This window comes from Myotis nattereri, assembly GCF_964212035.1.
Source record: "Myotis nattereri genome assembly, chromosome: 12".
In the NCBI taxonomy this organism is placed as follows: Eukaryota; Metazoa; Chordata; class Mammalia; order Chiroptera; family Vespertilionidae; genus Myotis; species Myotis nattereri.
The window spans coordinates 70,782,068-70,799,405 of record NC_138087.1 but is presented as its reverse complement, the minus strand read 5'-3'; the positions used below and the strand labels follow the sequence as shown (position 1 = coordinate 70,799,405).

The 17,338-nt window shown below is 47.3% G+C and overlaps 1 protein-coding gene across 2 annotated transcripts in view; it reads right to left on the bottom strand.

The window, feature by feature from the left end:
- Window positions 1-16,034, bottom strand: part of ASTN2 (astrotactin 2) — a gene marked incomplete at its 5' end in the record, with an annotated part of 643,478 nt that extends 627,444 nt beyond the window's left edge. For both annotated transcript variants that reach the window (XM_081102944.1, XM_081102945.1), the window contains one exon: window positions 15,849-16,034. In XM_081102944.1, coding sequence (XP_080959070.1) covers window positions 15,849-16,034 — 186 coding nt within the window. The remainder of the gene's footprint in view (window positions 1-15,848) is intronic.
- Between the last annotated feature and the right edge of the window lie 1,304 nt (window positions 16,035-17,338).

The following is a 17,338-nucleotide window of genomic DNA, read 5'->3' as shown; positions in this document are numbered from 1 at the left end:
GGTGTAATGGATTCGCAGTAGCTCTGCTAAGTAAACATCCTGGCCCCCAGTTGAGAGAGGAAGCAGCAACATTTGCATAACAGGTGTTTCTGCAACAAGAATGGCACTTTAAATACAAATCCCCCCAAGGCACTCCCCAAAGGTAGGCATGCATATTTAATTACACTTAATGCCATCTTTCCCTCCAACTCTGTGCTTGGAGGGGACATATCACTCCACAAAGTTGGGAAGATTTTTATGGAAATGGCTGGAATCCAGAACTGCTTCTTAGCTGCAGTGCCCAAAGGAAGCATCTCCACAGGCCGCTTCCGGAGAGGAGCCCCGGGCTGGCTCTCTGTTCGGGAGGAGCATCTAGCTGAGAGGGAAACCATAAGATGGGAAGAGCAGAGCACACTGGGACCAGAAGAGGGAGTGGAGGTTCACTGTGGGCAAGGCCCTGGGCGCATCTTTATCAGATTCTTTTTAATTTAACAGCAGCCCTAGCTGGTTTGCCTCAGTGGACAGAGCATCAGCCCGTGGACTGAAGTGAAGGGTCCCAGGTTCGATTCTGGTCAAGGACAAGGACCTCAGTTGCAGGCTCCATCGCTGGCCCTGGCCAGGCACATGCAGGAAGCAACCAATCAATTGTGTCTCTCTCACACTAATGTTTCTGTGTGTGTGTCTCCCCCTCCCTTCCATTCTCTCTAAAACAATAATAATAATTTACACAGCACACAAAAGGCAGAGGTGAAAGCATCCTTCTAATATTGATAGCAGGAAACTGAGGATTTGAGTGATTTTTCCGAGGTCATTGAGCTAATGCAGCTTTGAGTAGAATTCGGGCTTGTTGGGCCCCAGTCCCTGTGGTTGCACCTTGTCCACCGTCGCGTTAGTGGGCACATGTTCTGTGACGTACATTGTGCCGCCACCTCACTGAATCCTGATGTTTATTCAGAAGACTTTTTCCTATTTTATAGGAGAGAAAACCAAGGCTCAAATACATTTGGGATTTAACCCAAATTTGTCCATCTTTTGTCCTCAGTGTCATGCTAATTTGCTCTGTGAGTCTGAAGAAAGGGGATCCATTCAATGAGCATTGGTTTTTCTCATTTTTTTTAAGGGAAGGTCTTATGCGCAAAGATCTTAAATGTTCCTCGTGACACTCAAATGCCATGATTTTATGTGCTACTCTGCCAGGAGCTCTTCCCCGTTTGCCCCTCAGGGCATCCCTAACCTTTCAATTATCAGCATGGGGTGCTGAGATATTTGGTAAAAGGAGGCTTGGGCTTACCACAGAGTCCTTGTGTGATCTTGGACACAATGAATCTAAGCTTCAACCCGGGCTAATAATAACAACAGCTGCAACACCAGTGCCTAAATACCCAAGGATGAATAGGAGCTGGGTAACGTGGCCTTGAAACTGCCAAAGCACTGCAGAAACGTTAGCTAGCCTTAATATTATCGTTGTTGCTAGGGTGAAATGCATTTGGAAGGGCGATTAACTTCTGTATCAACAGTGGATCCTTGAAAGCATGAATGGTCCCCACTGGCCCCCAGAAGAATCCTCCTGCTTTGTAAGATCTGCTCTTCAAAACCCTGCCCTCAGCTTTTCACTGGTACTTTGATATCTGTTACAATTGGAAACCTTGGAGAACCTTAACAGCAAGGTAAGGACGTTCTACTGTGGCACCGCAGCTAAAGGCAGACACCTTGGACTCCAACAACACTGGCGCAAGCCTGAGCAAAGCCCTCTTAGCCAAAGGGTTTGCCCCGCAGGGCCTGGGCTTTCTTCTCACATTTAAAAGGCAGTTTCTAATAATAGCCTCCCTCAAGACCGCTGTGGAGATGACATAAGGAATCTCTAGAAAGCATTCAGCACTGCTCCTGGCACATACACAGCAGACAATGCTATTATTAGGACCAAAGTGTCACCCATGCAAGTGCTCCCGGCGCACAGAAGTGGGACAAGCAGGGGCTCAGGCGTTCCTTTTGATGCCTGTTTCCTGGAACCCCCGCTCTCGCAGGTCCCCTTTCATAGGGTGAGAAAGGGTGAAAAATGCATTTGCTTAAAATCTATCTGCTTTTTATAACTTCCAGAGACCAGAATCTGCACGGGCAGCAGTTCTTTGCTGCTCCTAATTAATTTCTAAACAAAGACCGTGCTGGCAACGGCACCGTTTATGAAGCCAGTTGACCTGGTGCAGAAATGATGACACAGATGTTGCCGCTGCTCCACAACCTCATTTTTCACGTTGCACCACTTGGTCAGACCCGCCATGTCTTCACCTCCTGAGGAGCAGGGGATGGCCCCTGGGGCAGCTCAGAGACCCAGCGGTCACCTCCCATTGCCGCTGGCCTTCCTCCACTCAGGAATCTCCTGACAGCAGCTTGGGGTAGAAGAGGCCAGAAAATCATCGGCCTTTAGTTTATCTAAGAGGTTCCCGAGATGAGGCCTCTCTCGTCTGTATGGTGTTTGGGGGGCTACAGGTAATGATAATCCGTTGTCACGAGCTGAACATCTATTATGTGCCAGCACTACTCTGGGCATTCTGCCTGGGTTATCTCATTTCATTCAACACAATCTTTTAAGACCTGAGTTCTTGTCCTCAGTTCAAAATCCAGGAAAGTGAATATTGGAGGGATGAAAAGAGGTCGCACAACGATAGAGCTGCCATTACAGAGCCTGTCCTGCAGGTAAGGCACCAAGCACTTCGCCTTGTGAGTTCACTGAAGCCTCTCTGCACCTCTGTGAGGACCTCTGACACGTGAGATGACGTTTCCAGGTCATACAGGCAGTAAGTGGAGGAACAGAAACCTAACAAGGTGAGGCCTCTCCTCTGAGTTAGCTGTCCTAATGTTGCCGGGGAGATCACTGGCCCAAGACACAGATCCCACCAGGTCTTGGGTGGCCATGTGACCTTGGGCAATCTCAGTTTTCTCATCCATCAGATGGGCATATTCTCACACACCTCATCTGTGAATGAGCATGAACAGTTTTGTGAATCTTAATGAAGTAGTATGTGACAAAGACGATGCTGGCATGTAACATGCAATGACTACGGACTAAGTGGAAGCTATTATCATCAGCTCCCCTTCCTGAAGCCTGTGGATCTGGCCCAGTGTGAAGACGCTGTGCAAAGTTCACAATTGTAACACGTGACGAGATCCGATCATCTGTGTGCAAATCCACTTACCTAACAATTTGTTGAGCTGCTATAAGGTGCCAGACACTCCCTGACTGCTCAAAGCCTCTCTCCTCTCCTTTCTTCCCTTTCCATCCTCTTCCCTTTCCGCTTCTGCATCAACCCCTCCCCTAGTTGTCTCTTACCCTGTTGTCCCAGGAACAAGAGCAGAGGAAAAGGAAAACATTTACTCCAGCTTCCCTAATTCCCTCAGCCGCTGGTGGCTGGGGAGGCACCGACCGCAGTCCTCTGCTGTGTGAGCTTGCTCAGGCTGCCTCAACAGAATCCCACGGACGGTGTGGCTTAAACAGCAGAGATTTATTTCCTTACAGTGCTGGAGGTGGGGAGTACAAGATACGATGCCAACAGAGGTGGTTCATGGTAAAAGCCTTCCTCCCAGCTGTAGACAGTTGCCTCTCACTGTGTCCCCACATGGCCTTACCGTTAAGTATTTGCATGACTGGCATCTCTCCCTCTCCTGATAGGGACTCCTGTCCTATTGGATTAGGGTGTCACTCTTTTAGCTCATTTAACCTTAATTACCTTCTTAAAGGCCCTGTCTCCAAATGCAGTCACATTAGCAATTATGGCTTCAGCATATGACATGTAGTGACAGTCTATTACACCTGCCACTCTGAATCGCAAAACAGGCAGCGGCCATCCCAAATGTCACCCTGGACCCTAAATGACCTGGCTTGGGGCAAATGTCCACCGCAGGCACACCTACCCGGGTGTGCAGGGGTTCCAGCAGGGGTTCGGGAAGTTCCTGTTCTGGCACTGACCGACCTCAGCTAGCCCCTTCTCGGCGGCTCAGGCTGCCCTGCTGTAAAATAATGTCAGAAAGAGCACCTACTTCATGTTGTCAGGAGGTCTTAATGAAACGTTAAACAGGAGCGGGATCTATGAACAATTCTGGTCTGCAGTGTCTGAGCTTTAAGAACAGCAATACTTTTTTGAGAAATGTATCAGACACTAAGTTGGCACTTAACACGGATGCTTCCACTCCTGGCAATGATTTTGTTGGAGGAGGTACTGTTGTTACACCTATTTTGCATTTGAGGAAACCAAAGCTCAGAGAGGGCAGTTAGTTAGCCCAAGAGCAAACAGCAAAAGGCTGATTGATCCGGGTCTGCTGACTGCCCTCTCCCCTTGTCTGTGCTGTTAGAATTACTGTAACAGCACAGACCCACCCTGCAGGTGAGCTTCCTTCACCTGAAGTCATATGCCATGAAGAGAGGCTGGGATGCCCCACCTTTCCCCCTAGAAGGCCTCTGGGGGCTCTGCCAACCATCTAAGCCAGTGGTTCTCAACCTTGGCTGCACATTACAATCACCTGGGAATCTTTTTAACATCCTGATTTCTGGGCCTCATCCTCCAGAAATTCTGTTTCTTTGTTATGGGGTGAGGCCACAACATTAGTAACAAAGAAACAGAATTTCTGGAGGATGATGCCCAGAAATCAGGATGTTAAAAAGATTCCCAGGTGATTCTAACGTGCAGCCAAGGTTGAGAACCACTGAAACAAAGCCCCTGGCTGGGACACCCGACATTCGTCACTCCCTATTACCAAAGGCTGAGACAGAGCAGGCCTCTCGTCGCCTCATCAGGAGAACATAGGAACATGTGAGGAAGTAATAAAACAGGCACGCAAGGGGGTGTCCACGGGGGAAGCCCGGGCCACTCTGCTTGTGCCCCTGCAGAATTTTAGAGAAGGAAAGACGACTGGGACACGGAGGGACAGAACCGGAGACCAGATGGGGACACCATGTAAAAGCAAGAGCTTGAAGGCCAATGAAGCAAACGCAGGCTTTTAGAACCCAGCTCGGCCTCTTCCTCCCTGTGTGACCTTGGACAAGGCCACTTAACATTCTGTACCTCCACGTTTCAACCTGCAAGCTGGAGACAGCAATGCCTGCCCGACGGGCTTTATGAGAAATCAGTAACAATTTAAACCATTAGTGGGTGGAGGCTGTGGCTTCCCACTGCTGGTCTCAGGGAGCTGCTGGTTAGTGATTCTCCTCCTGTGCCGCCCACAAGCATCAGAAGCAGAGCCTGCCATAATGCGGATCCCCGGAACCCCGCACCCGGTGCTCCGACCGGCACACCTGGGTCAGGACCCACAAAACAGCCTTTTAAACAGACGCCTACAATAATTCTCATAGAGGAAAAAGATCTTGCTGCATATCTAACGATACACCAACAATAAAAATTTGGTGATTTTTAAAAATCCGAACACATAGTGGTAACGCAAGGGATGACATGTCTATTGACTTCAGTCTCCTCCCCAGTCTGATGGAAAAAGCAGCCTTAATTTGCACGAAGAATGAAGTCAAATGATGCCCACAAAGTTCCCAGCATCTTCCCTGGATGGGGTAAGGGCTCAGCACTATTTCTATAACAGTCACGTTCTCCTGGCCCTTGAAAGGAATGTGTAATCCCCCCATAACTGTGGAAACCCAGGAGGGGAAACTAAGGCACAGCATTTTCCCCCCTACCTTAATTCCAACCGCGCATTTTGTTTAATGAAGCAATTTACAGGGGCCAGAACTAATTAGTGGTTTAAATGCTCTGATACGAGCAGGCACTGCAATCTTGATCAATCATCTCCCACATATGCCGGCTCCTCCAAGTGACAGATGACAAACAAAAGCAGGACAAGGTCTTCCATCACAGGCAGAATCATGGAGTTAATGGGAGAATTATTGCTTCTGAAATCCACTCCAGTCCTATTGAAGGGAACGCTCCAATTTATCAAAGCCAAATGAACATTAATTGCAGCAGTCTGGTACGTTTTCCAGACGCTCTGACCTTCATTGAATTTTAATCCAAAAGAGATAAGATTTCCTTCCACACGAGAGGAAACAACACAATTAGCTCGAAATGACAGCTGGATCACGGAGCAGGCACACACCAGCAGTGCTCACACGTGCACACTCACGCGCACCCCCAGTGAAAATATTGATCCTGCCAGGCTTTAACATTCAGCACAAAGCAGGTAGGCAGAGAAAACGCAGGTAAATACAATCACACATCTGCATAACAGCCCCCGCCCTTCCTTCAGGAGGGAAATTTTGGAGGCGGACGCCAAGATGGAGAAGGTGGCGGGCGGTAATGGAGACAGAATTTCCGTTAACTGCTGTAATTAATGTGATGTCTCATCGGGGAGAGATTAGGGAAAAACAGAGAGGGGAGGACGAAAACACAAGTATTATTTGGCTATTAAAGACACCCTTGAGCTGGGGAACATGAGGCGCAGAAGTTTGGACTGGTTAATTGTTTGCATGTGTTGGTGGATTTGCAGACAGAGGATCGCCTCAATACAGTGAAGCAGAGCCGTGCTAAGCCTGTGTGTTCAGGGTGCCTGCAGCACAGAGCTGACCACAGCTGGGGAAGAGTTAGGAAGCAGCACCCGCACCCCCTTGTGAGATTGGGGGGGGGGGGGGCTGGCTCTGTCACTGATCTGCCGCATGACATCCCTGGGTCACTCATTGAGAGCCACAGGCTTTGTTTCTATTTCTTTTCACTCTAAAAGATCAGAGTTGGATTCGAGGATTTTTAAAAGAGCTTTTTTTTGTTTTTTTTGAGAATTAAGTCAGAAATTTCCACTTTCCTCACTTTTAAGTGTTCCTGGTCAGGGAGTACCAGCTGTCTTCTTCCACAGTTCAAGGTTCAAGGTCGGGCCTGCCTTAACAACATGTCTATCATCATCTGATGACCCAGCTCTATTTGTTGTTAAGGCAGGATACATCCTTGCCCCTGTAAGAAGAATGACTATGGCGTGAGAGATCATTGGGAATCAGAAACTTGAGTCTAATCCTGGGCGAAGGCCCTAGCTGTGTGATCTCAGAAGAGAGCTGTCTTACGTTTGAGGGTTGCTTTTATCATTTGTGAGCCAGAAACAGTAACAGCAGCACTGCTAGTGAAACTGGTGATACAGTGTTTGTGTAGTTGTAGGGTATGATGTTAACTGGTTTTAATTCCAAGAGGTAGAAAACTACAATTACCCCCATTTTACAGGGGAAGAGACTGAGGCAGGGAACAGTGACGGGACCAATGTCCCGCCCGGAGGTGAGTGCTGTGGCCAGGATTCTAACCCAGGCAGTCCTGCTCCAGAGTGGAGATTCTTCCTTTGTCTTTAACTCTTTTATTTTTGAAATAATTATATTCACAAAAAATTGCAAAGTTAGAATGGAGAGTTCCTGTATACACTTCACTCAACCTCCCCGAAAGTAACTGTCTCACATATCCATACAGAATCATCAAAACCAGGACATTAGCGATGAAACATCACCATGGACTACACTGCAGACCTTACTCAAACTTTACCAGGTTTTTGCTAATGTTCTCTTTGTGGTCCAGGCTCTCACTGGGGATCCCATGGGGCATTAAGCTCTCATGTCTCCCTAACCTTCTCTTACCTGGGACAACCCCTCAGACTTGCCTGTCTCTCAGGATCCTGACACTTCTGAAGAATGCTGGCCAGTTGTTTTGCAGAACGCCTAACACCTCATGTTCCTCTGATGTGTTCTCATGATTAGGATGAGGTTACACAATTTTGTCAAGAAATGTCACTGTGCCCTTCTCAGTGCATCCTCTCAGAAGATTCCTGGTGCCCAGATGCCTGATTTCTGGTGATGTCAGCCTTGATCACTTGGGTTTAAGTAAGTGGATTGAATGGTGGACCCCCAAAAGACACTAGGGCCACATCCTGATCCCTGGAACTGGTAAGTGTGAATTTATGTGGAAAAGGGGGGCCTCTGCAGATGTGTAAATAACTAAGGATCTTTCAGGGAAAAGGTTGTCCTGAAGCTTCCAGGTGGGTCCTAAACCCAATGGCACGTGTCCTTAGGAAACACACAGAAGAGAGGACACAGAGGAGACGGTGTTATGAAGACAAAACCAGAAAGTGGAGTTATGACACCACAAGCCAAGAAATGCCTGGAGGGGCCATAAACCTGAAGATGCAAGGAATGAACTGTCCCCCAGGAGCCCCCACAAAGGCCTACAGCCCCACAGACATGTGGATTTTGACTCCTGGTCCCCCAATCTGTGAGAGAATAAATTTCTGGGTTTTTTTTAAACTCCCCAGTTTACGGTCATTTGTTCAGGCAGCCCTAGAAGGCTAATACAAGGGTAGTGGCCTGATTTTTCCACTGTGAAGCCACCGTTTTCCTTTTGTAATTACTACATATCCAGGGGGTGATGTTTTGAGACTCTGAGAACATTCCACTCCTTCTCGAAGGTTCACCCATTAATTGCAGTATATGCATTGGTGGCTCTTGTCGGTGGTAATTGTTACAGTGGTGACTACCTAATGTTAATTTTCCATTTCCCTTTCAAATTTATTAACTGGGATTGTACTGTGGGGACAAACTATCTCTTCTATCTCAATAATTTACATAGTTGATTATTTACATCAGTATTTTGAATTTTTAATATATATTTTTATTGATTTCAGAGAGGAAGAGAGAGGGAGAGAGAGATAGAAACATCAATGATGAGAGAGAATGATTGACTTGCTGCCTCCTGCAAGCCCCTACTTGGGATCTAGCCCTCTCAACACGGGCATGTGCCTTTGACCTGAATCGAACCCAGGACCCTTCAGTCCACACGCCGACACTCTATCCACTGAACTGAACCGGCTAGGGCTACATCAATATTTTAGAGTCCATATTCTTAATAACTCTTGTCCAACTTAGCTCAAAGGATGTTTGCGAATGCCCACACAAGGGTGAAATTAGGAGGAAATAGTTTAAGAGGCAAAAAAGAAAAGAGAGAGACCTTCTCTAGTGCTGTTTTAAGATAGTTCCTGTGTCTTTTATCATTTACTTCTCTCCTTGGCCCCGTGAATGAGGGATCCACAGCAACCCTGGAAATTTAGGAAAAAGTGGGAATCAGAGACATGACCTCCTGGTCCATCAGTTGAAGCTCAACCACTGAGCCACCTGACCAGGTGACCCTGCAGGGTAGGTTGTTAGTGAACCCTTGTTGAGACAAGTCAAGGCCAAGCTGTAAGGCTCAGGTAATTTACATTTTTAAATTTTTTAAAAAAAGGGATTTTAAAAGTTCTACTTTCTGTATTTTGGGTTTTTTTTTTTAAAGTAAATAGGATTCATGAGTTATAGCCCACTTACATAAAAATGAAGTTGGGATAATTGTAATGTCAAAATTCATCATGCCTTGGCAACTGATAGAAGCTTGATGATCTCAATTTACAGATGGGGAACCTCAGGCTAAGACAGTTACGTGACTTGCATGAGGTCACGGAGCACATGAGTGGCAGGACTGGGACACCCAAGTCCCAGGCCCTGGCTTTCTGTGCTACGCTTATCACACTAGCTTCGTCCCTTGTAAATGAGTCCCTACTGGTCAGGATGCTTCCCCACCACTCTGCCTTCTCTCCGCCAGGCTTCTGGACTTGCTCTGGGAGAGCTGGGCTTCTCCTGCTGGTAGTCCTGGCCTTCAGTAATATGGCTTATAAGTAACACAGCAGTGGCACTTACTGTTAGCAGTTAAATTGTGTCCTCCTCCCCCAAAATGATATGTTGGACTCCTAATCCCCAGTCACTCAGAATATAACCTTATATGACTATAGAAGCTATCAAGTTATAACGAGGTCTTTAGGGCCAGCCCCATTCTAGCTTCTAAAGAAGGGAAAACGGGAACGGAGAAGACAGGAATGCACAGAAGGAGAAATCTGTGTGAAGACTGGGGTTGTGCAGCTGCAGGCCAAGGAGACAGCAGACGCCAGGGGAGAGGCCTGAAGCAGATCTGTTCCCAGCTCCTTCAGATGAGCCTGACCCTGCTGACACCGTGATCTCAGCTGACCCCACCACGATCTCAGACGTCCAGCCTCAGGAACGGCGAGCCAATAAAAGTGTGTTGTTTTAAGTCCCTTACTTTGTGGTACTCTGTTGGCAGGACTAGGGAACTAATACATATGGTACACCCAGCAGGTGCTGACACTATGAAGACCTCACTGTGTGTCGGCACAGCTTTGTGTACCATCTCAGGTGACCTCACAGCAGCCCCTCACGCAGACATACACCCTCACTCTCCTACAGGTGAGGGGACGGGAGCAGAGGGAGGAAAGTGCCCAAGTAACACAGCCAGGAAGTCAGGTGCAGCCAGAATGTAAGCCCTGGGACACCAAGCCCACAGTGCTTGCCCATGAGTGACATTCACTGGGCCTACATTTTCTCAAAAGTAGAACAGGAGTGATAATGATACAGTGAATTAGGATTGTCGTAAGCATTAAATGAGTTAAATTTCCATCAATTACTGTAACACTAACTACTCATTATAACAGTGCTGTTAGCATTGGTATTTTAAGGTTCTTCATTGTCTTGATTATTTTATTTTCTCAAAACTTTCCTAACTAGTTGTTTTCCTCTGGACATGCAATCCCCAATGTAAACAAAATATTTTAAGTCTCACAGAAACTCTGAAACTAGTTGAACAGAAACCTAGTTTTTAGCAGTCAGATCCCATAGAGCTGGCTTCTTCTGAGCTTGTGGCTGACTTTTTAAAAGCTCTTTTTTCCCCTTTTTTCTTTCTTTCTAGCAGATAGAATTTCCATTGTTAGGTAGAAGAGGCAAGTAAACCATTGCATGATTGAGTGACTAAATCAATATACTAAGGAATGCGTGATATGCTCCGAATAAATAAATGTGATGGTGGGGGAAGCGATCTAAAGCCATTTTCGCAAAAAGCTTTAAAAAGCATTATCCCCATAGCACACAGATGCTTTAAACAAAGATATTGATTGAGAACAGTAATAATAATTTCTTAGATTTATGTGACATTTTATAATCCTCCAAGTATTTTTCTATATATTATGTCATAATATCATAGATCTTCTAAGTTGGAAGCAGCTACAATAGTCATCTAATTTAACCATCATTCCTCTCAAAATCCTGATGAATAGGGCTTTTAGTCTTTGCTTGCATACCCTCAAAAACAAGGGAACTCACTACCTCCTGATTCAGTCCACTCCACGGCTGTGTAGCTCAAACACTGTGAAAGGTTTGGCCATTGTCCTGCCATGAACAGGAACATTGGTCCCCGCCTCAGGGGGCTCACCTGCATACATCCGCATCATTTTCTGTGGGAATGATTCCTTTGAAAGAAACGTGTCTTCAAAGGTCTTTTCTTCTCACTCATCAAATCAAGTATTTCCTTTCATCCCCTTTCTTAAAATATTCTGTCCCTGATGTCATCACTACAGCTAACATTTTAGTCACGGTTACCACTTTCCGAGCGCTTACTGAATGTCAGGCACCAATGTGCCAAATTCTGACCAAGAGCAGCGACTCTCATTTTGGATGGACAGGAGCTGGAATCCCAGGTTCAGCGCTCATCGGTGATGTGCACTGCAGCAAGTTAAAAACCTCACGACTCGCAGATTCTTCATGCATAGCACTTACCTCATAGAGGTACTGGGACAATTGCATGGGACAACGCATGTCTATACCTGGACTGTGCAGGACACAGGATGTGCAATCGCTTTTGGTGCCTAGGAAAACTCTAAGAAGTGGGGAATGTTGCATCACCTTTAAAGATGGTGAGGTTGATCTGGCTAAGATCATACGGCTAGCAATGGAGACAGTGTTTGACCTTGGAGTCGACTCCCAAGTCCTCAATTCCCTTAAGAGAGTTCAACAAGAATTCCATGTAAGGAGGGAGTCTTTGTAAGAATTTACCCATCCTACCTTAGAATCTCAGCCAGCACCTAATGTGCAGAAAGGAGAAATCATGGTCCACAGTGCACAGTAAGGGAGGAGGTTCTGGAGTCGGCCTATACAGAGGGAAGTTATCTATTTTACTACTTAACCTTTGTACGACCAAGTCACAACAACAGGTATTCATTGCTTTAACATCTCGGGTCCCTCATCTATGAAATAAACATAATAATAGCATCCACCTTAAGATTCGTTGTGAGGATTATACGTGATACTGCATGTAAAACAAAACTGGAACACAATCTAGCGTATAGTTCAGTAAATGTCCAATATTATGATTTTGTCTCTAGATCAATAGCAAAATAGCAGCAAGAATGAGGATAAACCCAATGTCTTCTTACTCCTACATTACATGGGCTGCAATGATAATGGTGCCCATGCTGTACCAGGCTGGAGATTAGGGACTATACACCTATTTCTTCCACTCTTCTCAATAACCCTGTGAGATAGGTAGGGCCAGTTTTGTTGCATAGGTAAGGAAACTGAGGCTCAAAGACATGTGGGGACTCCCTCAGGGTCAAAACATCAGAAGACAGGAAGTCAGAGAGACTGTAAATTCAAAACCTCTGCTCTCTTCCCTGCATCATGCTTCCTGCATGGTGGAGGTGGGCATTGGGCTACTCAGAGTGAACTAGCTGAGATGACCCTTCTCTCTCTCTCTCTCTCTCTCTCTCTCTCTCTCTCTCTCTCTCTCTCTCTCTCTCTCTCTCTCTCTCTCTCTCTCTCTCTCTCTCTCTTTCTCCCCGCTCCCTCCCCCAGGGCCCATTGCTAGTATGTCCTCATTGCATCACCCTTGGGATATTAATAGTCACAAGGCACACCTTCTGGGACAGAGTAGATGCTCAGTTGAGGTCTTAACAAGCCCAAAAGAGCAAGCTGGTTCCACAGGCATGGGCTGTGGCAGGTTCCAATGACTGAGCCGGAGCTGAGTGCCCAGCATGGACGGGCAGGGGTCTGTGCTAAGAAAAGGGGATGGAGAACAGTGGCCCTGGCCTGCAGATTTCAGAGACTGGACTGATCTATTTGGGTCTCCTCACAAACAATCCCAGATCTTCACCAAAGATGAAAAAACCGCGAAATGTGACAGCGTGAGAGTCACGGTCTCACGCACGAGGAGCCATGTGACATGAGTTTGGAATCTTGGGAAAAACCTCCTCCTGGAGCTGCCCTCGTTAGTCACGTAGCCTCAGTCAAGCCAGTTAAACTCACTGAGTCTCAGAGTTCTCACCTGTGAAATGGGAGATATAGCCAAGCCAAGGCCATTCTGTATACTAGTAGCTGCTTGGGGGGAGGGGATGATGGGAGGAGCAAACACACTTCTTATTCTTGCTGAACTGTCTATGGCCAGAATAGCAAGGTCAGAGTCTGAGCCACAGAGAGAGGCCTATTCTCCAGGCCAAGCCCTGGGGACTGGCTAGGAGATCCTGGACATGTCCTAACCTAAGTTTGAACCTCGGTTTATCCATCCGTGACATGGAAGGATAGAGTACATCAACATGTCTCAATAATACAAGAGCCCCTAATAATAAATCCTAATGCACTTATGCGCCAAACTCCTCTGATCAAAGTAGTTGGTGTACCTACACGGTAGGTGTTGGCATAACCCTCATTTACAGATGAAAAAACAAGGCACAGTGGGGTTAAACACTTTGCCCAGATGACTTAAAGTGTTAAGTGGCAGACTTCACATTGAAGCATGTGGGCTCTGGAACCTGTGCTTATAACCTCCGTGTCACCCTAACTCTAGGTCGGGGGCAGTGTATGAGGTATGTCCCACATGGAGAGGCTGGGCTGCCAGCAGGGACACCTGGGAGTTCAGCGTTTCCTGGGCATGACTCTGTCTCCTGGGGTAAAATAAGGGCAGGAAAGATACAGATTTTGGAGCCTTGCAGGAGGGAAAGAACTGATGGAATCACCAGGTGGGAGCCATGGGCCACTTTAGTGCATGGGCAGGGAGGGTCTGGAGTGTGCCAACCCCCACGTGATCTACTCAGTAGCCACATCCTACACCACAGAGAACTTCAGAGACATCTGGGTCCCTGTGAGTTCTCCTCGCCAAGCTGATCTCGCTGAGCAGAAGGCAGAGGGAAGGCACACCTACAGTCCTTGCTGATAGCGTGACTTAGTGGAACTACCACTGGGCCTAGAGAAAGAGACAGCCCATTCAAGATCATTTATAATTGAGTTAGCACTATCTAGGTTACTGGGTTATGGCAAGCATGTATGTAAGTAAATGCTGTGCTGGAACACAAAAAATGCTTAATAGATATTAGTCCAAACTGAATTTTTCTCTCAAATGTTACAGGAACAACCACGTCCCCTCAGTCCTTCTTAACATTAGAGGGTGCCCATGCTCCGAGAGGAGCTCAGCAAGTCCCCTGAGATGGTACTTGCAAACTTGCACCCCAAAGTTAGCATGCACACACCCCCTTGGCTTGACATGTGGCTGCATCATTTGCTAAATATATATTTGGGAAAAGTCTATCACACTCGTTCCATGAATAACACAAAGGCCTTGATTTGTTCCTCCAAGTGATGAGCACGCGTTAGGTCCAAAATTAACATTGCTCTCTAGCTGGGGTTTGTGTGTGTTTTTCCAAAAACAGAAAACTTCCAAGCTCTTGCTCAGCCCTAATCAGAGCGTCTGCTGCACAGTGTTTGAAGAGGAGCCAGGAGAACAAAGACCAAAGCAAAGATCTGCTCTCCAAAACACCTGTTGACTGTTGATGAGGAGGAGGAAATGAAGAGGTGGGTAGTAGCCTTACTTGGTTGGGTGGCCTTCTGCCCATCATGTCACCTCCCTGAGCCATGCCTTCCTCACACACCTGGCAGAGCTGTGCTAAAGGAGAAAACATTATAAAAGAGGCTCGAGGCCTGCAAAACACGATAGGGGTGTCATCTACAGCTATTATCTGATCTCTTCTCCAGCCAATCAGACCCTGCACATTCTGCATACTGAATTTGTCTTCTCCCATCAACCTTGCAAAGTCATTAATTACAGCTTTTTAAAGAAACCATTCATTGCAGCCCACTTATATTTTTTGATGATCAGTCACATGACTTTGCCCTAGGAGCCTTCATCAAGAAGGCAGTAGATTCAGAGAGTTCGAGATTATGGAACCAACGGAGGTGGAAGGTCACCTCTCTGTGCCCGTAACTTCATCTCTAGTATGGAGGCCACGCCCCTGAATGCATGTGGCAACAGAATGAGATAATGTCCACAGGTGTGCCCAGCACAGTCCTGACAGGAGGCAGACAGGCATTATTCTCACACTGAAGAGAGTATAGAGGACATCATTCAGGCTTCGTAGCCAGGCATGCTTGGGTCTGAAGAGCAGGTCTCTCTATAACGAGCTGTGTGACCTTGAGAAGTTTCTCCGCCCACTTTACAGTATTCACAACTATAAAGCAAGGGCAGTGAGAGGCTCTGTGTGCCACTTCACCAGCTCTGCCCAGCCCCGCTCCAGGGCCACCATGTGGTATGTACACTGCAGGGGTGTTGTGAGGGTTGAAGCACCTGGCACATCAAGGACGCTTGGGAAAGAGCAGCCCCGCTCCGGTTTTGTTGGTTCAGCCATTCTTGGAAAGGCCAGTTGTATTTTGGAGCACTGAACCTCAGACCTCAGCAAAGCAGGCCAGGCACATGACAGATGTTAAACAGCTATTCCCAGAGATGTCAGCCAAAAGGCCAAGGAATTTGGAGACCCTGTATTTCCTTCTCTGAAGCACAATTAGCTTGTCACAGCTGACAGATGATGGATGGGTATGCATCAGTCCAAGTGACACCACGGGATCCATCTGACCTTCCCTTTATCATTCTCACCTCTCCCACTCGGCCAGCTCTTTCCTGCTGTTTGCTGGCCATCCCCTGCCTCTCGATCCATCCTCTCTCCACCTTATTGTCCTCCCCGTCTCCCAGGCCCCCACCTCGTTCCCACTCACTCACCATCACGGAAATGTGGAGAATGTGCATCTGCTCCTCTACAATCTCCGAGGGCTCCTGGAGTGTGGGGGCGGTAGCCCGGGCCAGCTGCCCGGAGCTGCTCATGGAGACGTGGAAGTACAAGGTGCCGTTTTCCAACCACTGCTGCCTCCAGTGAACCAGCGAGATGTCTGCTGCCGTGCCCGACATCTCTGCAAGACAAGACCCAAGGTTCTAGGTGAGCTGCATGCCTGGCCTCATGTTTCAGGGAGGGAAGAAGCCACACCTACTCAGGAGCTCAGAAGGTACCTCCTCTTAACAGGATCCCTGTCCTCACATCAAATCTATGAGCCAGAGGTCATCACTTCCATTTATGGGTCAACCATGGCCAGGATTCACCCCAAGCAACAGAATGGCAGAGGCGGCATTCGAACCCGGGTCTGTCTGGTGCCCTTTTCCATAGCACCATGCATGGTAAGGCAATTCCTTCTATGCCAACTATGAAATCAAACTGAGTAAGAGAGTCAACATGCTGACATTGTTCTGAGGCCATGGAGCAAGGAGGACATGGCTGAGAGTGTGCCTTCCTCAGCACTTGAGGTGGAGGCGCTTGTGGCAGAACAGCAGAACCTCAGAGCCAGAAAGGCCCTAGAATCTGCCAGCCAAGGAGCCCAGCGTCAAGCTCCATGTGAAAGGAGCGTGGCAAGTGGGTTGTTCTGCGCCTGTTTCTACTGCTTCAAGCAGAGCAGCTCCACTCTGCGGTAGTGTGTGTGCTGCACTCCCAAGCACAGGGGTGTTGGCAGGAAGGTTTCCATGGCTTAAAAAATCCTTGAGAAACCACCGCCCCACCCATTTTCTCATATATAACCAATAGGAGGTTAGGAAAATCTGGTAAATTGAAAAGTCACTTGACTTGAAGTTCCTAATTCTTACCTCTTTGCTGTTTTTCCCTCTCTACATACTTTATAATTTTAATAGTACTTCCATTCAAGGCAATCATACCTACATACTCTCTTGTGAAGTAGAAGGGTGATGGCATCAAGTGCCAAAAATGTCCTTGCACTGGGATCATACAACCTTTTCATAGTTCTGTCTATTAAAGGGATGTGTTCCCGGATATGTCCTAGAAGGACAAGGCCTATTGGTGTGTCTTATGAAGAAAAGGGAAGGGTGGTGGTATTCTTGGAGGATCATCAGGTATTTACTCAAGTGAGAGTCCTATAGGGGACAGAGGCCACCCACCAGTAGACAAGTAGCTCAACTGTGCTTGAGCCTTGGACCTTTGAACCTTCTTCCCAAAACACCAATCTGATCTAGGGGCAATAGTCTTAGTCAATGCCGACTTTACATGCTCACAGCCATGAGCTCTTGCATGCACACACACACATGCACACACATGCATGCACACACACACACACCCTTCAGGAGAACTGATGGGGCGGCTGAGCTAGAACTTTGTATCCAATCAGCTCTGCCTATGCCCCACTGCAGCCCCTATTATATCCGGTGACACT